This window comes from Pelobates fuscus, chromosome 3, assembly GCF_036172605.1.
Source record: "Pelobates fuscus isolate aPelFus1 chromosome 3, aPelFus1.pri, whole genome shotgun sequence".
Taxonomy (NCBI): Eukaryota; Metazoa; Chordata; class Amphibia; order Anura; family Pelobatidae; genus Pelobates; species Pelobates fuscus.
In genome coordinates, this window is record NC_086319.1 from 395,016,974 (window position 1) to 395,039,069 (window position 22,096).

At 40.9% G+C, this 22,096-nt stretch overlaps 1 protein-coding gene across 4 annotated transcripts in view; it reads left to right on the top strand.

The window, feature by feature from the left end:
- KCNAB3 (potassium voltage-gated channel subfamily A regulatory beta subunit 3) overlaps positions 1-19,776 on the top strand; it is a 146,998-nt gene extending 127,222 nt beyond the window's left edge. For all 4 annotated transcript variants that reach the window (XM_063449699.1, XM_063449700.1, XM_063449698.1 and 1 more), the window contains 6 exons: positions 4,227-4,312; positions 12,178-12,298; positions 13,075-13,169; positions 13,861-13,981; positions 14,075-14,163; positions 18,347-19,776. In XM_063449699.1, coding sequence (XP_063305769.1) covers positions 4,227-4,312; positions 12,178-12,298; positions 13,075-13,169; positions 13,861-13,981; positions 14,075-14,163; positions 18,347-18,436 — 602 coding nt within the window. In that variant the 3' untranslated portion in view covers positions 18,437-19,776. The remainder of the gene's footprint in view (positions 1-4,226; positions 4,313-12,177; positions 12,299-13,074; positions 13,170-13,860; positions 13,982-14,074; positions 14,164-18,346) is intronic.
- Positions 19,777-22,096: the final 2,320 nt, after the last annotated feature.

Consider the following 22,096-nt stretch of genomic DNA (forward strand, 5'->3'; position numbering starts at 1 on the left):
AAATGTTCTTTAAGATAACCCCTCTTCCAGCATGTTATCAATTTTTTTTTTTTTTTTTTTTATACAAAGTTCAAACACACTTGTTCACAGACACTTTTCCTGATATAGGGAAACTAATAGTAGGATCATTTTAGTAATTGTAACTTTTTGTTCATAATATATGGGAATTAAGGAAGACAGCATGTCTTAGGATAGGATGAGCGTGGTAGAATTAGATCTCGAAGTGACACTATATATGGGCGTATATATGACCTCACTAAGGGCAGAGTGAGGGCAGGAGCCTGGGCTGACGTGTCTCTTTAAGGACAACCTTCTTTTGTTCTAGGGGCCATTTTCTTTTAGGGCATTTCAGCTGACAGTAGCTTTACACTAAATTATAGCTCAATACATTTAACAGCCCGTGAAGCTTTGGAATAACATGGTGCAAAAAAAATAAACTCACGGGATGCAACCAACCTCCCCCATCATTCACCAGCTATTAATCACTCAACACGTCCAAATACATATACAACGCCACGGAACCTGCTGGCGTCGCACGAATGGCAGCAGCAACAACACACAAACCCTAGAAACCTCCTATACGACACATCACTCCTATGTAAGTAGCAAAATACACAATTAGAATATTTTCTAGCAAAAATTCCATTGCTAAGTCTTATCAGTAATAACTCTACGAAACACAAATCTGAATCTGCAAGCACGCAACCCCCCCTCACAGAAAGCAAGAGAGAGAGAAAGGCGGGTGAAGTGGGGGAGAGAGACTGCCAGCAGAATCTCTTTAACCATGTCAATGCTGTACAGTAACAAGACAGAAGGATAGCCACGTTACAGTTATTGCAAAAGCAAAGAGACACAAAAGCACAACATTTAATAATACTCTCAGTGAAACTCAATACAAAACCCCCACCCTCTACCAGGGTAATGGCTAATACAAAATACAAAAACAATTATTATGATATACATACATTCTTAACCCTTTGTGATCTAGTTCTTCCTCAACCCAACCTTCCTGCTGAATAGCATTGCTACTCTGTACCAGTAAGCTTGCTTTCTTCTCTGTCAGTAATCTACCACATGAAGGCACAGCAATTTTACATACTTTTGCAATCTTTGCAACACCTTTAACCATCTCCTCACCCTCTCTGTCTTCAACTAAATCACATGCTAGCCAGCCCTTACTGGGCTTACTTAAATCCTGCCCCATAATCCCTTTTCCCCTACACCAGCGTCCTAGATATAGGGAAAGATAAGGAAAATTGAACAGGAACATCTACAATGCTCGACTGCCACCTGAGAATTGTGGGCCCTTCTCAAGTGCGTCTTCCCAAAACGTAGACTAGTCACTGAATCCGCCTACCCGGGGTGGTAGACACGGATCGGAGCGAGGTGAGAAGTGTGTGACCAATCACTTCTCTTTTAAGAGGAATGGGAGTGGATAGTATAATAGTACAGGAAGTGTAGAAAAGGTAAAGGGTAAGGAAAAAAATCCTTAGAGACAGACACAGGAGTTTGAATGACTCCTAATTAAACAAACAAGACAACAATACAATTGAAATACAGTGCATGCATCACAGTTCAAATGAAATCAACAGTAATCCCTTTCCTTTAATCATGTGCTTACTCCAAAGTCACCTCCCTCAATCTCGTAGTGTCCCCGCTCGGAGAATGACTTCATAAAGTCTCACTACCAGCGGCCAAGGATAACAGCTAACACCGGTCCGAAATCCTTTCTAGCCTCCCTCGTTACAGCAGTCCACTTAAAGTGGCCGCGCCACCCTCACTCCCGTAGTGCCCCTATAAAACCCACTTTATAAGTCTCACTACCACGTGATGCGGAAAACAAGCAATGCCTACCTGAATCCCCCCAGGAAACTGAGTCCCCTGCCACAAGACTAAGTCTCCTACCACAATTAAATAATCAGGGAACCTTCAACTCAACTAGAGCCGAAGGGTCCGGGTCAGGAAGCCCCCAACTCAACTAGAGCTGGAGGGTCCGGGTCAGGATGCCCCCAACTCAACTAGAGCCGGAGGGTCCGAAAGCGCACAGTGAAGCTAGCTAGGCTATCAAAGTGACACAAAATTGGATCACAGGAAACTATGATTCTACACAGATCCCACAGTTCCAACACTCCTCTTTTTCCTTACAGCCACAGCCACGAGGCTCCTAAAAGAGGTAAACAGGCAAAGAAGACCCCCAGGAAACTTCCACAGGTCAACCCCCCTTTTTCCCTACAGCCACAGACACGTGGCTCCTAAAAGGAGTAAAACAGGCAACAGGACTCCAGGCAAATCCCCCGGGTCCACCCCCCTTTATGCCAAAAGGGGAAACAGACAAACACAGGACCCCCAGGCAAACTACCACGGGTCCACCCCCCTTTTATCCCAAAAAGGGGAAACAAGTAAACACTCAACCCGGGCACTTAACTAAAACAGGCCAATTCAAACACACCCAGGCAACAGATAGACTAAATGCAGGTAAACAAGTGAGTAACGAGACACCGGGCAAGATATTACCTGTCTTTGATGTCCTCCCGGGAAGCAGTCACAGACACGTGGACGGGTCAATCAAAGGGGCCGGAACATACCGGTGGCTCTGCAGAAGTCTCTACCGTGTACCTGGAGGTGATCAATCTCCTTTCCTACCCCCAGGATTCCCCCGTCCAACAGCATCTTCCTTAGGACGGCTCACCGGCCAGACATAGCCCGATGCCCCACGTTGGAAAGCGCCAAATTGATGTAGATTAATTTAGAAATAAACAAATATGTTTAAATGTCTATCTGTTCCTGTCCAAATCTGAGATGATTAAATTGCGTATACGCAGAAGTAAGCTCACACTGACACATGGAGTTCAGGTTAAAAGCACTTCAGAAAATTTAATGCCATCTAGTTGGAAAACAGTTATGCAGACCTTTTTAAAGGCAAAATTACATCATCATTGAATATCAGATAATAACAAATAAACATCATTAATTGGATTAAATGTTATGTGACTATATCAGTGTCCACCCATCAATATTATTAATTGGATCAAAAACTAAGTGGTTAGCTTCGTGTCCACCCACCAAGAGGTGGTATTATTTTGGACACGGGTGGGGACAAGGGGGTCTTGAGCGTCATTTTACACGGTCAGTGATGTCAGATCTCGTGGTCAGGTGCAAGGTCTCTTATGAATAGAACATTTCATTACTACAGTGTTCTCATGGCCTTCAATTTATACTATGTTGCGAGTTAGGGGAAATTCAGCAGTTCCTGGGTTAGTCATATCTTTATGGAAAAATACAGTCTTTGTCTATTGTGTTAGATGTGCTGAGCAATTCTGTCATGTAATGTAGTTTTCATATGGAGAAGTCAGGTTATGAGGACAAAATGGAGGATTTGTCACAGCATCAGGTTAAAATGGAGTTAGTGCAATAATTCAATACAAGTACAATAAAGATTTTTTAATAATTCTACATCACAGTGATAGATAGCTCAGTCTGTCCTCCCTCTGTATATACAGCGATAGATAGCTCAGTCTGTCCTCTCTCTGTATATACAGTGATAGATAGCTCAGTCTGTCCTCTCTCTGTATATGCAGTGATAGATAGCTCAGTCTGTCCTCTCTCTGTATATACAGTGATAGATAGCTCAGTCTGTCCTCTCTCTGTATATACAGCGATAGATAGCTCAGTCTGTCCTCTCTCTGTATATACAGTGATAGATAGCTCAGTCTGTCCTCTCTCTGTATATACAGCGATAGATAGCTCAGTCTGTCCTCTCTCTGTATATACAGTGATAGATAGCTCAGTCTGTCCTCTCTCTGTATATGCAGTGATAGATAGCTCAGTCTGTCCTCTCTCTGTATATACAGTGATAGATAGCTCAGTCTGTCCTCTCTCTGTATATACAGCGATAGATAGCTCAGTCTGTCCTCTCTCTGTATATACAGCGATAGATAGCTCAGTCTGTCCTCTCTCTGTATATACAGTGATAGATAGCTCAGTCTGTCCTCTCTCTGTATATACAGTGATAGATAGCTCAGTCTGTCCTCTCTCTGTATATACAGTGATAGATAGCTCAGTCTGTCCTCTCTCTGTATATACAGTGATAGATAGCTCAGTCTGTCCTCTCGATGTATATACAGTGATAGGTAGCTCAGTCTGTCCTCTCGATGTATGTACAGGTGAAAGATAGCATAGTTTGTTCTCTTTCTTTTTAATATTGTTTGTCCTTACTTGTTTTACAGAAATTGTTAGAGCCATGACTTTTGTCATCAACCAGGGAATGGCAATGTACTGGGGAACATCTCGCTGGAGTGCAATGGAAATTATGGTAATTCAAACACAGAGTCAGAAATGGTCCAATGTGTTTTCTTATGGATATAGAGGGGATTTCATTTATAACAGAAATATCTTACTGAAGCACTATTCATCAATGTGCAGCATGTAAACATAGAGATTGTGTTGTGGTTATGGTGCTAGGAGTACCCTTGCACTCCCCACACTGTAATGAGTTAATCTGTTTAGCAACTCCTTGACTTCTCACCTGAGGACTGTCAGGTGGTGCTTCACAGCTCACAGGTAAGAAGTAAAGCCAGCCTAAGGCACACCTTAGCAATTATCATGCTGTTTTAGCAGCATCTTGATATGCCACACCTGTGAGGTGGATGGATTATCTCTGCAAAGGAGAAAAGAAATGCTCACTAAGACAGATTTGCAAACAATATTTGAGAGAAATAGGCCTTTTGTGTACGTAGAAAGAGTCTTAGATCTTTGAGTTCAGCTCATGAAAAATGGGGGCAAAAACAAAAGTGTTGCGTTTATAATTTTGTTCAGTGTATTTACTAAATGAAGACTTTTTAATATAACTTCCACCCATTTACTTAAAGGGACCTGCATATTTCCTGAGATAACAGGTTCATTCAAAGCTTTAGTTTCATTCTGCAGGTAGATAGAGCAGGAAATTATGATTTTGTTTTTCACATTTACTCGCATCTTCTTGCTTGTATGTTCCATGCCATCCCCAGTAAAAAGAGTGTGTGCGTCTGTGTCAATTTGTGTGCGTGTGTGTGTGTTTACATGTGTTTTTCTGTGTATGCTCTGCTATACCATTTCCCTTCAATATATATTTTCCAACATTTAGATAATAAAAAAATAAAAACAAATAGTAATACAGACACTCTTTGCTTTACGACTGAGTTCCGTTCCTACGACTCGGTCGTAAAGCAAATTGGTCGATAAGTGAGTTTCGACGCTTATCGCTTGTCAAATTTCTCATTCGCAGATTTTCATTAGCGGAAAACATGCGAGATACAGCTTTTTACACTGTAAAGCTGTACCTCGCATCTTTGCTGCTAATGAAAACCCGCGAATGAGCCTTGACGAACAGTACTGTACAGTACATTAAATGTACTGTACAGTACTGGGATCCCTCTGAACATGTCAAAATTTGCAGAGTTGAATCTCGCTGCGTTAGGATTTGTGGGTTTCCATTCATTGCAAAGATGAGAGGTACAGCTTTACAGTACAAAGCTGTACCTTGCATCTTTGCCTCGAATGAGAAATTGACGAACGTTCGTTGGTATCTCATTTGCGGGAATGATGTGAGGTACAGCTAGGTATTGTGTAAAGCTGTACCTTGCATCTTTGCCGTGAATGAAATCCAGCGAATGAGGCAAAACCCAGTTTACAGTTAAAGTGCCAGAAAAACAAATTTGTTTTCCTGACACTAGAGCTCCCTATAGGGTCACCCTCCTGAACCATTCAACATTTGGATCCATACCTTCTAGCTCTAACATAGCCACATTCACTTTACAATGAACTTATTTTCTTCTTCTTCCATTCTTTCCTCTCATTCTTCTTCTTCCTCCTCCAAGTGCTGCTGCGCTTCCAACTCTACTAAATCTCCGTTTGTTAGCTCTCCCTCAACATATTCCACTAATTCTTCAATATCTTCCACTTCAACATCTAAATTAAGCACATTAGCAAGTTCCACAACTGTTTGATTTATGCCATCAATATGCTGGTCTCTGTCAAACCCTTTGAGGTTATTCACAAAACTTATTAGGCATTTTTGCCATATACCTTGCATACACTTTTCTGTTACTTGCTCCCAAGCTGATTTAATGTTGTTTATGCAGTGTAAAATGTTATTTGATTTCCAAAAATCACGAAAGGTTACTTCACCACTTTCTGTTTCTGCTACAGCTTTGGAAAAAGTTGTGCGCAAATAGTACGCGTATAACCCACTAGTCCATTGGCTGTAGGATAGCAGTCGTATTTTTAGGCAGGTACACTACCTTTACATCTGGGTTTAGATCATCAAGATGCTGGGGGTGGCCTGGGGCATTATCAGGCAGGAGGATAATTTTAAAAGGAATGCCCTTTTGCAGACAATATTGTTTGACCGGGGGTTTGAAGCAGTTAAGGAACCATTCCTCAAATAATGCTTGTGTCATCCATGCCTTGGTATTTGCACGGTAGTTAACAGGCAGCATGTGCTTATTTACCTGCTTGAATGCATGTGGGTTCTCTGAGCGATAGATGAGGAAAGGCTTTAACTTGAATACAGAAACATTTCCTCCCAGCAGCAACGTCACCCTGTCCTTGAAACCGGGCATTGTTTTAGCTTCTTTGTGTATGTATGACCTCTCTGGCATTATTTTCCAAAATAGGCCAGATCTGTTCCAGGAGGTATTTGCCATTTTCAATAACTTCATCAAATGTGTCTAAAAGATTTTCTGCTGCTTCAAAGTCTGCACTTGCCACCTCACCGCTGACACCCCGATTATGCAGGTTGAATCTGCGACGAAACCATCCATGGCTTGCTGTAAATGTTTTCGTACATTCTTTGCCTTCACACTCCTTTAAAGTCTCCAAGATACTGAGTGCTTTGGCTTTAATTGTTAGCAGGCTCATTGGCATTCTTTTTTGTATCTGGTCGTCAAACTAGATTGCCAGTAATTTTTCCATTTCGTGAATGAGGCCATTCCGCTGCCTGGTTATGATGGCTTTAAATTCTGCTGATGCTTTCACTGCCTCTTTCACTCTCTCTTTATCCTTTAATATCATTGAAACGGTTGAATGCGCCAGATCCAAGTCATGTCCTATTGCATTAATTTTTTTTACCAGCTTCATAGTGCTTTTATTATTTTAATTTTCGTGTCAAAATCAATAGCCTTCTTTTTCTTGGTGCTTCGTCCAGGTAAAGTCATGCTCTCCTTTTTAGCTGACATGTTTTTCAGAAACAGATCTTTTCTTTGGCAGAATACTGTACTGCGCAGTACACAGATCTCTTCTCTGTCAGACAGTGCAGTAAAGTACAGACTCTTATTTATTTTATTTTTTTTTACTTCAGAAAACTTTACACTTACTGAACAGTGTTTGTTTTAACAAAAAATCTGGAGTTTTCTACCGAACAGAATTTGGCAATTTTTTTTAATTTCGCAGTTCGCGGGAAAACTACTGAACTTGAGTTGCGTGGCGCCCTCCGCAACTTCGAGCGGTCGTTCAGCGAATAGGTCGCAAAGGGAGGAGCATCTGTAATACATGTTTGACCTATGTGTGCATGTGGTGTGTGCGTGTCTATTTTTATATATATATATATATATATATATATATATATATATATATATACCTGCAGTTGAGTGGAAATGGAATAATTAGTGGGTGAGAGGCAAGTAAGAGACTGGTGAAAAGCTCTACTACCTAAGAGGCTTACCATACAAAGGAAATTAACTATATTTATAGTTTAGTTTATAATGTTTATTACATACTTTTCAACGTTTTCCTGCTTTGTTTTAGTTTGTATATTTGTGTAAAAGTCTTGTCTTTATTGTTTATAAATCAAATGTCAAGTGATGCATGTCTCTTTAAAGGCATGTCACTACGCTGATTTTTAAAACCATGTTTAGTTATCCCTTAAAATAACAAATAGTATACTGATAAAATGTGAAAATAAAAATTACACCTACAAAACCACAACTCTTTTAGCTTTCTTTCAATGTTTATTAGCTCTGTCTAGTGATGTCCCGAACAGTTCGCCAGGAACCGTTCGCTGGCGAACATAGCTTGTTCGTGGCGAATGCGGCGGGCAAACATTTGCGGTGGTCGGTCCGCCCCCTATTCGTCATGGAGGTGGGAGGGTCTGAGAGGGAAGGTCTGCTGCTGATTGGCTGGAATGTGTCTGCTGACTGTGAGGTACAGGATAAAAGTTTACTCAATGATGACGAATAGGGGGCGGACCAACCATCGCATATGTTCGCCCGCCGCGTTGGCCACGAACAAGCTATGTTCGCCGGCGAACGGTTCCTGGCGAACTGTTCGGGACATCACTAGCTCTCTCTTTATTAGCTCTGTCTTTGGACCCGGATAATCAGCAAAGATAAAACCTACAGAAAAGAAGATACATAAAGCAATGTTTATTTATGTTATTTATTTGCAATATTCACTATTGCTTTGCCCTGTTGGAACTGTATTGTGATGTTATTTACTATAGTTTTTATACAAATGTAAAATAATGTATTCTATGAAAAAAATGTTAACACAAGATATGTGAGATTTTAAAATATTTAATGGTGCAAATTACAGAGAAATTACTGTTCTCCTTTATTATAGGAACAGGGCATAGTCGGATTAACCATAGAGCACCCTTAAACAGCTGCCTAGGGTCCAGGAGTAAGGCAGAAGTCTAGGTGCCATGATTCAACATACTAACAGGGTATTTACTAAAATTAGATTTTAAAGTAAGTGAATTTCAAATCTGATACAAGAGATTCCAGTTCTTAACTTGAATTTTAAATTCACTTTGAATTCTCACTTTTGTGAATAAACCTGTAAGAGAGAATGAGGCACAAGCTGGTAACTTGCATAGGACTTTGTTAGATATGAATTTTTCTTAGATCAGGGGATGCTCATTTTGCAACCCGTGTCTTAATTTTTTGCAAGATTGCAAATCATAAGAAAGCTTCTTTAGATCTGGCTCAACAAATCAATATTTCTGAAGACGATTCGTATGTACATTGAACTGAAGATGTTTTAATTAGAGTCACGTTATAATTCTTTTTATTCAATCTTTCTATTACTCTCACACATTATAAATCCAGAGTTCAAATCGATAGAGATAAACAAAACAAATCCTGCTTCTACACATAGAACTACTATAGTGACAATCTATAGGCAAACACCCGGTAAGATGGTGGCAAAGAGAACTGCAGCGGTGTTGAAATACTCTCTTGAAGAATCACATGTTCAACTTTTTGAAGTTTCATAATTTTAATGGCCTTGCTATCCTGCAAAACTTTGGCCCAAGATAATAGAACCCAACAGGCTTAAAATATATATTTTTGGTTTAGGAGACTGTTTACAGTATAAAACATGATATGCTTCCTTCATACATGCTCTCAATATTACAGTGTTCACCTTTTTTGACTTATCTGTGACTAAAATGTCTAAACAGTCAGCCAACACCATTTCTTAAATATGTTTGCTACTTATCCCAGATAAAGCCCTCTTGTGGCCATATATGGGAAAATCGAGAATACTACAAAAACAAACATAGAACCCAGAAAACAGTACTTAAATGACAGCAAACTAGGTTTACTATATAGTTACATAGTTACATAGCTGAAAAGAGACTTGCGTCCATCAAGTTCAGCCTTCCTCACATATGCTTTTGCTGTTGATCCAAAAGAAGGCAAAAAACCCAGTCTGAAGCGCTTTCTTCTTACTATCTTCACTGAAAGAAGACAATTTTTGGTAAAACATGTTTTCTTGTTTTTTTTTTTTTAAAGGGACACTATAGTCACCAGAACAACTACAGCTTATTGAATTTGTTCTGGTGAGTAGAATCATTACCTTCAGGCTTTTTGCTGTAAACCAGTGGTAGTCAACATTTTTTTACCTACCGCCCACTAATGCATCTTTTTGGTTGAAAAAATGTCCTTACCGCCCACCAGTTTTCGCGCAAATGCAGAATATTTTTTACAAAGGAGGGTGTTTTACAAAAAATAAATGTACGTACATTTATCTTTTTATTTCTACTTAATGCAGGTTTATAAGGTTTTTAACTTTATAAAGTTTAATGAGAAAACAATAAAGTAAATTTAAATTACCTTTACTAGTGATTAATGAGATCCTTGAGGTTGATGCTGCGAGACTAAATATTTGATATCTGGTTTGATTTTCGTAAGGAACAAACGAAGGTCTCTTTCAGTGATATTCAGACGACTTCTCTGTTTGCGCATAATATGATTTCTCATTTGTGCGTCAGCTCATCTCCTCTCCCTCCTCAATTCCCCTCCCCACCTTTTTTTCCCTTTTTTTCTATTTTTTAACCTTCCTTGTAGCAATGCCCAGTAGGAAGGCTGAGCTAGGTAGCCCACTTACTATATAGTCCACTATAACAGACAGACACACGTACAAGACACACGTACAAGACACACGTACAAGACACACGTACAAGACACACATACAGACACACATACAGACACACATACAGACACACATACATACACACACACACACGACACATACATACACACACACGACACACATACAGACACACATACAGACACACATACACAAATACAGACACATACATACACACACACATGACACATACATACACACACACACGACACATACATACACACACACACGACACACATACAGACACACATACACAAATACAGACACATAGATACACACACACGACGCATACATACACACACACACACGACACATACATACACACACAGACACATACAGACACATACAGACACACACACACATACAGACACACACAACACATACAGACACACACACGACACACATACATACACATACACAAGACACACACAACACATACAGGAACACAGACAGACACACATACACACAAGACACATACATACAGACACACACAAGACACACATACCAACAGACAGTCACACATAAATACACACACACAAAACACACATATATACAGACAGACACACACACACACACACACACAAGACATACATACAAAGACACACACACACATTATATTTAAGTCACCCTCCTGTTTCCTACCTTTTAGATTCAGGAGGGTGACTTTCCCTGGGGTCCAGTGGTGGCTCAGGTGGATGGGAGTCAGAGTTCCCACTCTGACTCCCTGGTCTTCCTCTCGCGCGGCTCTCAGGGTTAGCTGGGAGGAGTGACGTGCAGTCACTTCCTCCCAGCTCTGCGATGTCATCACAGGGGGCCCGGTCGCGCTGTTAAAGCGCCCAGCGCTGACCAGGCCCCCTCACAATCCACATCCATCGGGTGGCCCTGACAGCATGGGCCACCCGATGGACCCCTCCATATGCGGCCCCGGCGGTTTGCCGCGTGGGCCGGGGCCGCAAATTGTCACGGCGGTACCCAGTCGCAGGGGTACTGCCGGCTCGCACCCGCCCGCCCGCCCGTCCGCCCGGTCGTCAGGTCGTCAAAACCTGGAAATCCCTACCGCCCACCTGAAATCCTAAAACGCCCACTAGTGGGCGGGAGGGACCAGGTTGACGACCCATGCTGTAAACACTGTATTTTCAGAGAAAATGCAGTGTTTATCTTACAGCCTAGTGATAACTTCACTGGCCACTCCTCCAATGGCTGTTAGAGATCATTCCTGGGTCATGGCTGCCTAAAATGCATCCAAACATTCAGTGTCTCCTCCCTCTGCATGCAGACACTGGACTTTCCTCATAGAGATTCATTGATTCAATTCATCTCTATGAGGAGATGCTGATTGGCCAGGACTGTGTTTGAATCATGCTGGCTCTGCCCCTGATCTGCCTCTTTGTCAGTCTCAGCCAATCCTATGGGGAAGCATTGTGATTGGATCAGGCCACCACTTCTGATGATATCAGCAGACCGCTTGTTTTTCTGAGGCAAACAGTATGCAGATCTACAGCTTCAGGCTTGAATATAGTAAGATTTTGCTTTATTTATGGAGGCATGAGGGGACTAGGGTGGCTAGATGGTCGGTTTAATCCTCTAGGGTCATAGGGTAATACATGTTTGTGTTCCTGACCCTATAGTGGTCCTTAAAGTTTTAGGTTTTTAAGGATTGGTTTACTTTTTAATGTTTAAATTAACACAGGGCATTATTAAAATATGTTCTTTAAATGTTATTATATAAAAGAAAACACTCCAGCCCATTCTTCTCTTCTTACTCTACAGGAAGCATATTCTGTGGCTCGTCAATTTAACCTGATCCCTCCTGTGTGTGAACAGGCAGAGTATCATCTCTTTCAGCGAGAAAAAGTGGAGACTCAACTCCCAGAACTGTATCATAAAATAGGTGAGTAGTGGTATGGGAAGTGGCATCAGACAAGGGTGTCTTCCATCTCCCGGACTAAAAACTGTTTAACAGTAAAGAGTGGGATAGCACCAGGGGACTGCAGGCACTCTAACCCCTTGAAGAGGCCAGTGCACGTTTTAATTTTGTTAAATGGAGCATTTGGTCCCACTGCAGCCACATTTTAAAAAATATATATAAAATAATGACTATTTGGAAAATTATACATAAGGAAACATAAGGACACTTTCACCTATGTGGAGCCTGTAATTTAACAAAAGTTGACATAGGGTGGAACTAGTCAAGCTCCACGTTCTTTGTCAACTTTGTAATTGGCTGTCAAGCTCTTACTCACCTTCATAGACCGAGTCACTTCCTGCAGTGTTGAGTCACCTGCTCTCTGTGTTGACTCTCGCTGGATGCCGAGAGTCAATACAGTGCAATTCAAGGTCCAGCACACACCCTAGGAAGGGCAGAAATGGAGACTTCTGGCAAGTGACATATTGGAGGCACAAAGATGGAAGTGCTGTAAATTAACACGAGTCCCAGAATCACTAGAGTGACCCCAAGAAATGCCATGGACATGGAGGAGAGAAAGTGACAGAGCCGCTTCAAATGAGATGTTATAGTGCCTAAAGTGTCCGTTTATCCTAACTAGAAATTAATTAACAAAATGTTCACTGCTGCATACATCTTCGGTATACCAGATTATTCCTAAACATTAGACATTGTTATCCTTTATTTCTTCTCACTTTTTCACCCATTATTTTTATTACTAGGTGTGGGTTCAATGACATGGTCTCCTCTGGCATGTGGTCTGATCACTGGAAAATATGCAGAAAGTGTTCCAGAAAAATCAAGAGCATCCTTCAAGGTAATGCAGTGAAAGATGAAATGCTAGCTACTATCTACATGTAAAATGCAATGTGGGGACCGCCTGGTACCCCGACTGGGTACCTGTGCCAAACACACTTTCTAACTATTGCCGGGACACCATAAGCACTTTCAGTCCCTGGCTGCAGCTTGGCTGGGGTCTCGCCGTCTCTTCCCACCCTGGACCAGGGTCCTGGATCCAGCTCCCAGTGGTTAAAGCTCTCCTAGAGAGAGTATAGTTTTATAGTAAATAATTATAGCCAGTATAGCATCCCCCCACACATTAGCCAAAACTTAATGCTGGGAGTAGTTCTGTTAAATGCAGGCAAGCACTCACAATTTATACATACAGTAAACTCCTCCCCTGTGCCTGAGAGATAATTGAGTCAGGAACAATACAAACTCAATTATCTCCAGGTACAGAAAAACACACAATTTCCTAACACACCCAAAATCCATGGAAACCTCTAAGGAGTCACATCCCATGGATCTGAGCCCTGATCTGAGTGACAATCATATCTAAAAAACACTCAGATCAGTTTGGTGGTTTGGATTTTCCATGGAAGTCAACTTTTGACCGACTAAGAAATACTGAGAAATTATATGATTTGCTTGAAGGAGCGAAAACCATATGTAGAATTTACGAAAAGATTCAGAAATGTCACTGTTAATGGAGTTCTTTTTTTACGCAGGGTTACCATTGGCTGAAAGAAAAGGCTTTAAGTGATGAAGGCAAAAAGCAGTACTCTAAGGTGAAGGAATTGCACCCCATAGCAGAACGTTTAAATTGCACCGTCACGCAACTCGCCATTGGTAAAACACCATTTTAAGCTCTCACTATTTTTCTACTTTACTGAATACCATTCAATGTATTACAGCTTTTAAACAGACTCTCAATCTTTCTAGCATGGTGCCTGCGAAGCGAGGGGGTCAGCTCTGTACTTTTGGGTGTCTCCAATTGTGACCAGCTGCTGGAGAACCTTGGTTCCATTCAGGTGAGATGGGATTTCCTAATTTTTATCACACAATGGTATATAAAATCATTTTCATATCAGCAGCACTGCAAGGATATATTAATGGGTAACTTCTTTGTTGTCACTGTATCACCTTAAAGGTGTATGGACATACTCATAGCTTCTTCTGAGTCACCCTGACGGGGAGGGACAGACTCATAGCTCCTTTTGTGTCACCCTGACAGGGGAAGAACAGACTCATAGCTCCTTCTGTCTGTGTCAGTGTGTCACCCTGCAGGGGATGGACAGACTCATTGTTCCTTCCGTGTCACCCTGACGGGGCAGGGACAGACTCATAGCTCATTCTGTCTGTGTCACTGTGTCACCCTGCAGGGGGAGGGACAGGCTCATAGCTCCTTCTATCTGTGTCACTGTGTCACCCTGCAGGGGGAGGGACAGACTCATAGCTCCTTCTGTCTATGTCACCCTGCAGGGGCAGGGACAGACTTATAGCTCATTCTGTCTGTGTCACTGTGTCACCCTGCATGGGAAAGGGCTGCAGGAGGAGGGACATTGTAATATCTCCTTATGTCTTAGTCATTGTGTACGAGAGAAAACCGAAATTAATCATGACGGATATATATATATATTCTTCATATATTGGAAAGGAGTAGGCAATCGCAGGACTTTGTTATGAAAAAGTAAAAAAGTTTTTAATTGTGCAGCGTCAACACCCATGGTCCTTTCTCAAGACAAATTACAATCATTTCAATACCACTTATATACCAAATGCATGTGATTACATAATTAATTTACTTACTCCATCTGTGTGTATCCCATCACCATGAAAGATGAAACCTGGAACCCAAGTGCCTGCAGGAAGTGAGTAACCGTCTAATCCCTCCCAAAACGGTGCACCCATATATGGGACCAATCAACAACACAATTGTTGTAAAATAGTTCTGGGTAGATGTATGTGTGAAAAGTGAAAAAGACATACCTAGAAATAGGAATAATTTGTGAAATAAAGTGAAGTTGCCTTTATTCCATTATAAAAATGGACTGGAGTGCCTTATTCAAAATTATCCAAAAATACCGATACTATACACCATTCCAAAATTACACAAAAGCATTGTGTCACCTCCCGGCAGACCTATAGTTTCTGCAATAGGGGGCACCCTGGAACCATTGGGGAAATGGATTGACCATCATTTACAGGAACCCATTAAACACATTGATTCCTACCTACGTGATAATGGCTGTTTAATTCAAAATTTACAACAACTATAATTACTAGACGTGGATATACTTTTGGCAACTATGGACGTCTCCAGTCTTTATAACGTGATCCCCAATGAGGAGGGGATAGAGGTAGTAAGAGAATTGATATACTCATCTCCTTACTATCAAGGACCGAATGTAGAATACCTATTGGAAGTACTAAGGTTAGCATTAAGTTTGAATTATTTTTGTTTTGAGAACAAATGCTACATTCAGAAGACTGGCACGGTGATGAGAGCGGTTATGGTGTCCTCGTACGCCAATGCTTATGTGCACAAGTACGAGGAAACCATCTTGAAATCATATTTTCAGCAGTCTACTTTATTATTTAAACGCTACATCGATGATTGCTTTATTATTTGGTTGGGAAACAAAAAATCCTTTGAGGAATTAATAAATAAGATCAATACCCATCCTGGTCCTATTAAAATGACACATGAATATAGTAGGAATACAACCAATTTTTTGGATCTGTCAATAACACAGAAAAATAATTGCCTAAGTTACACATTATACAAGAAAAGCACAGATAGAAATACCATCTTACACCGACATGTGTTCAAATCTGTTCCATACACTCAAAATCTTAGAGTTCTCCTTGTTGGATACACAATTATCTAAAGCAAAATAAAATGTGAAACTACTTCATCAGACCACATTGTTATCAAAAGTAAAAATGAAAATATCTCAAAACTACAATATAATACTCAATACACAACGGCATCTGAGTCTATATGTAAATCAGTTAAAACACATTGGAACTAGTGATGTCCCGAACAGTTCGCCGGGAACCGTTCGCCGGCGAACATAGCATGTTCGCGGTCGCGAACATAGCGTGTTCGCGGTCGCGAACACGCGCACTGTTCGGTCCGCCCCCTATTCGTCATCATTGAGTAAACTTTGACCCTGTACCTCACAGTCAGCAGACACATTCCAGCCAATCAGCAGCAGACCCTCCCTCCCAGACCCTCCCACCTCCATGATGAATAGGGGGCGGACCGAACATCGCGCGTGTTCGCAGCTATGTTCGCCGGCGAACGGTTCCTGGCGAACTGTTCGGGACATCACTAATTGGAACATCTTATCAAGTGATAAGACTTTACGTAATGATTTCAAACAACATCCCAAAGTCAGTTTCAACAGAAGTCGCAACATCAGAGATTTATTAGTATCCACAGACCCGAAACACTGTTACGAAAAAAAAATGGTTACACAATAGAACCCTTAAATCTGGCTGTTTTAAATGTACAGGATGTGTAACATGTGGACACGTGTTACAAACTAGGACTTTTCTACATCCACACAACATTAAACGGTTTGATATTAAACACCATATCACTTGTATGACAGACCTTGTAGTGTATAAAATCACATGCCCGTGCAGACTACACTACGTTGGAAAAACAGAGCTAACCTTAAGAGATCGCATACGAGGGCACCAATCAGCTATCAACACAGCGTACCATGATGGTTCCACAGAGAAACCAGTAGAAAAACAATTTTTGCATATGGGACATTTACTGACCACGTTAAAGTTTATTGGCATTGACACAATACCACCACTGTCCAGAGGAGGCGATAGAGCTTGTCTGCTCTTAAAGCGGGAGACCTTTTGGATAAAGACTCTCAACACTATATCTCATAGTTACATAGTTTCATAGCTGAAAAGAGACTTGCGTCCATCAAGTTCAGCCTTCCTCACATATGCTTTTGCTGTTGATCCAAAAGAAGGCAAAAAACCCAGTCTGAAGCGCTTCCAATTTTGCAACAAGCTAGGAAAAAATTCCTTCTTGACCCCAAAATAGCAGTCAGATGTCTCCTTGGATCAAGCAGCTATTAGCCCACTAATTAGAAATTGTATAATGAATACATCTCCTTTTCATCTTTTTTGCCTCCACATGGACATAATGAATACATCTCCTTTTCATCTTTTTTGCCTACACTTTAATTACGATGATGGTTATTAATTGTTCATTATTATTTTCAATTTTTTTCAGTCATTTAATTTAATGTATTGCATTATCTAAACTGGTCCTCATTGGCGACCGATTACAGAGATACGAATTCTCTTATTTACAATGATAATGATAATGTTACAGTTATATAGGATTAACAGATACGTAATACATGCGTTTCCTAGTCAGTTAGCAGTGATTTATTCTTCTCTTTATAACTATCTATAGCTAATAACCCGATATTCATAGAACTCATCTCTGTGTTACTAATAAATATATTGGGTAGATAACCATACTAAGCTACATTTAAAAATGGAGACATTTCATTTTACTATCTATTTTTATATTAAGATCTATTATGCAGTCCCTCTAAGATTTCTTCTTCACTTTAAATAAGTCTAGCCTCCCTATCTCATAGTAGCCTTTTGTACATTTTTATAATGGAATAAAGGCAACTTTACTTTATTTCATAAATTATTTCTATTTCTAGGTATGTTATTTTCACACATACACCTATCCGGAACTATTTTACATCAATTGTGTTGTTGATGGGTCCCATATATGGGTGCACCGTTTTGGGAGGGATTAGACAGTTACCTCACTTCCTGCAGGCACTTGGGTTCCAGGTTTTATCTTTCATGGTGATGGGACACACCAGATGGAGTAAGTAAATTAATTACGTAATCACATGCATTTGGTATATAAGTGATATTGCAATGATTGTAATTTGTCTTGAGAAATTATCACGTGTGGGTCCGAAACGTTGATGCTGCACAATTAAAAACTTTTTTACTTTTTCATAACAAAGTCCTGTGAGTGCCTACTCCTTTCCAATATTTGAAGAATGTATTATAGTTCTATTGTGGAGCACCGAGGCTATATTATCTAAAGATTTTCGTGGTTCTCAGACCTAAAAACAGTGCCTTCAAACTTCTATTTTGTAATTTATTTCAGCAGACTATGCATATATATTTTTTTTATTTTCACAGGTTTTGGCTCAGTTGACACCTCAGGTTGTAGCGGAAATCGATCAGATCCTTGGCAACAAACCCAACATAAAGAAAGATTCGCGAGCGTGAGGTTACCACGCTCATATTTTCGAACTTCAGCTAGTCTCCTGTCACAGGAGTTATAGGACATATGAAATCACGCTAGCCTGGTGCATGGTTCCCCCCCTCTGGCAGTGCTGAGAGAGTGGGAGGAGAAAAATTTAACCAGCAATAAGGGAGAAAATTGTCTGCCTGCTTAATACTACAGGGTCAACACATGCATTATTTCATGTCACCCTATGGAAGGGGCAGGTGCTTAGGGATTTACTCATGTCTTTCCTCTGTATCACACTATAGAGTAGGGGCAGAAAAAATTATTTACTATTTATATTACCCTACGGGTAGAGGCACACTGCTCAGATTAAAGGACAGGTTCTCTTTCACTCTGCACTACTCTAAGAGGATAGAAGGAGGTCGAAAGGTCTTTTATGTCTTCAACCCTTTATTTGAAGGGAGATGAGCTCATTAATAATATAGTTATGTTTATGTTTCCTTATAGCGAGATCCTTCTGTCTGTGTCACTGTGTCACCCTGCAAGGGGAGGGACAGACTCATAGCTCCTTCTGTCTATGTCACTGTGTCACCTTGCAGGGGGAGGGACGGACTCATAGCTCCTTCTGTCTGTGTCACTGTGTCACCCTGCAGGGGGAGGGACAGACTCATAGCTCCTTCTGTCTGTGTCACTGTGTCACCCTGCAGGGGGAGGGACAGACTCATAGCTCCTTCTGTCTACGTCACTGTGTCACCCTGCAGGAGAAGTAGCTCCTTCTGTCTTTGTCACCGTGTCTCCTTGCAGGGGGAGGGACAGACTCATGGCTCCTTCTGTCTGTATTACTGTGTCTCCCTGCAGGGGGAAGGGACAGACTCATAGCTCCTTCTGTCTGTGTCACTGTGTCACCCTGCACGGGGAGGGACAGACTCATCACTCCTTCTGTCTGTGTCACAGTGTCACCCTGCAGGGGAAGGGACAGACTCATAGTTCCTTCTGTCTGTGTCACTGTGTCACCCTGCAGAGGGAGGGACAGACTCATACCTCCTTCTGTCTGTGTCACTGTATTACCCTGCAGGGGGGGAGTACAGACTAGGTTATTTTGCTGTTAAACTTAACAGTGTCCCAAATTTTCTATTTTATTTTATTTTTAACTTTGGTGGGTATAATTTATGAAGGTGGCATTATCGTCCATCATGCAATAATAAATAAATACAGCTTGTGTCACCGCTACTTCTGCATGTTTTAAAAAAAGAGAAAACAGAAAAAAAACATGGAGTCTGCAATATTTGTAGGATTAAAATATGCAATGTGTGTCAGCCAACCCTGGGAATGTTGGCTGTATAGAAATGACAATGATATAAAGCATATTGCTATTGGATTTGTGTCTCGTTCGTTTTGTATTTAAAAATTACTCTGTGTCTGGTGATTAAGGCAAAAATGATAACAGGAGTATTTTACCCCTGAACATTTACCACTCATTCTACATTAGTCTATGTCATACTTCCCAACATTTCAAATGGTGGCCAGAGGTGGGGCTGTTCTAAAAAATTCTAGGTGACTTATTAATAACAATTTATGCAACTAAAATGTAAAAAGATATTTTACTTAGTTTTTATTCCATGCCGTGCTGCTCTCTCTGTGGCTAGCAACTCCTACTTGGCTGAGATCATCAATTTTGATAATCTCAGCCAATCCAATGCTTTCCCTTAAGAAAGCATTGTGAGAATAGTAACCATTCACAGTATAAAGGCGTGCTGCACCAATAAGTTGGTCTCCACAAACTTCCCAACATTTCAAATGGACTAAAAAGGTCATTTTCGGGATGTGAGTAGGGGGTGTAAAGTTCTGGGATATTTTTGGGGAGATAAATTTAAGGTGACTTACTAATAGCAATTTATGCAACTTAGAGGAAGAACAATGTATCATATTTACATAGATTGAATTCTAAACAAATTTATTGTAGTTTAAAAACTCACTATTGTGAATATTATTACTGTGGACATCAGCTAATAGACACACCAACAATATGAAGCTCCTAAAAAAGAGGGACATTAGGAAAGAATAGAGGAACAGGAGGATATGGGCTCAAATAGTTTGTGCACCAGGCAAGACCAGCTACTTGGACTCTAACGCCTTCTGTGTGCCTCTTTCTCCCCATTCAGCCCTCTTTGTGCCTCTTCCCCTCCCTCAGCCCTCTGTATGCCTCCCCCCCCCCCCCCGGGGCGTCACTAGGGGAGGGCCAGAAGGGTATCAGTGAGCTTGTCTGTAGTGAGCTTGTGTGTGTGTCAGTGAGCTTGTGTATGTCAGTGAGCTTGTCTGTAGTAAGCGTGTGTGAATCAGTGAGCTTGTCTGTAGTAAGCGTGTGTGAATCAGTGAGCTTGTTCACTCCCTGCAGCGGACAGCTTTAATGAGAGAAAAAAGAAGTAGCAAGAGAAGTGAGAACAGGCAACAGCTCAATTAGCCTGCCCTTCGGTGTGTCCCCGCTCGGATCTCAAGCTGGTTTTACCTCAACTTGTGCCATTACAGAGAGAACATATCTGAAGTATATCAGAATGGTCCCACCCGTACGGGCAGTCCAGATCCAAAATGCCAGCAAGTTCTCTCTGCACGAGAGATACAGCAACCCCAGACGATCATTTCAACCTTGTAAGGATGGTGTTAATGTTTCCTGTGTAGCTTAGCAAAGGTCTGACAAATCCCAGGTGCCAAGGGAAATTTCTAGTCGCCACGGCGACCTGGCACCAGTGATTTTTCGAGCCCTCTGTATGTATGTGTGTGTGTGTGTGTGTGTGTATATATATATATATATAGTGTTCAAGTAGAGATTGTAGCTCTATTAGTCCAATAAAGGTATTACAAGATGCAAATTTGATCTGTTTTTTACACATATATTTATATATAGAATACCTTGTAGGAAAGCACTCACAGGACTTGATATGGTTCAAAAATAGTGCTTCTTTATTGCAGCAAAAATTTCAAGTAGAAAAACTTTTCATAGTCCTAACCTCAACCAGATTGAGATGCTGTGGCATGACCTCAAGAAAGCGATTCACACCAGACATCCCAAGAATATTGCTGAACTGAAACAGTTCTGTAAAGAGGAATGGTCAAGAATTACTCCTGACCGTTGTGCGCGTCTGATCTGCAACTACAGGAAACGTTTGGTTGAAGTTATTAAATCCAAGGGTTCACTTACTTTTTCCACCTGCACTGACCATGTTTACATGGTGTGTTCAATAAAAACATGGCAACATTTCATTCTTTGTGTGTTATTAGTTTAAGCAGACTGTGGTTGTCTATTGTTGTGACTTAGATGATGATCAGATCACATTTTATGACCAATTTGTGCAGAAATCCATATCATTCCAAAGGGTTCACATACTTTTTCTTGCAACTGTATATACATATATATATATATATATATGCACTGAACAAAATTCCATATTCATATTTATGGGAGGGGGACACATAAGGGGCCAGAGACATATATGTACAAAATTATAAATAAAACACTTGTTTTTGCCCCCATTTTTCATGAGCTGAACTCAAAGATCTAAGACTTTTTCTATGTACACAAATGGCCTATTTCTCTCAAATATTGTGAGCACTTCTCCTTTGCGATAATCCATCCACCTCACAGGTGTGGCATATTAAGATGCTGATTAGACAGCACGATTATTGCACAAGTGTGCCTTAGG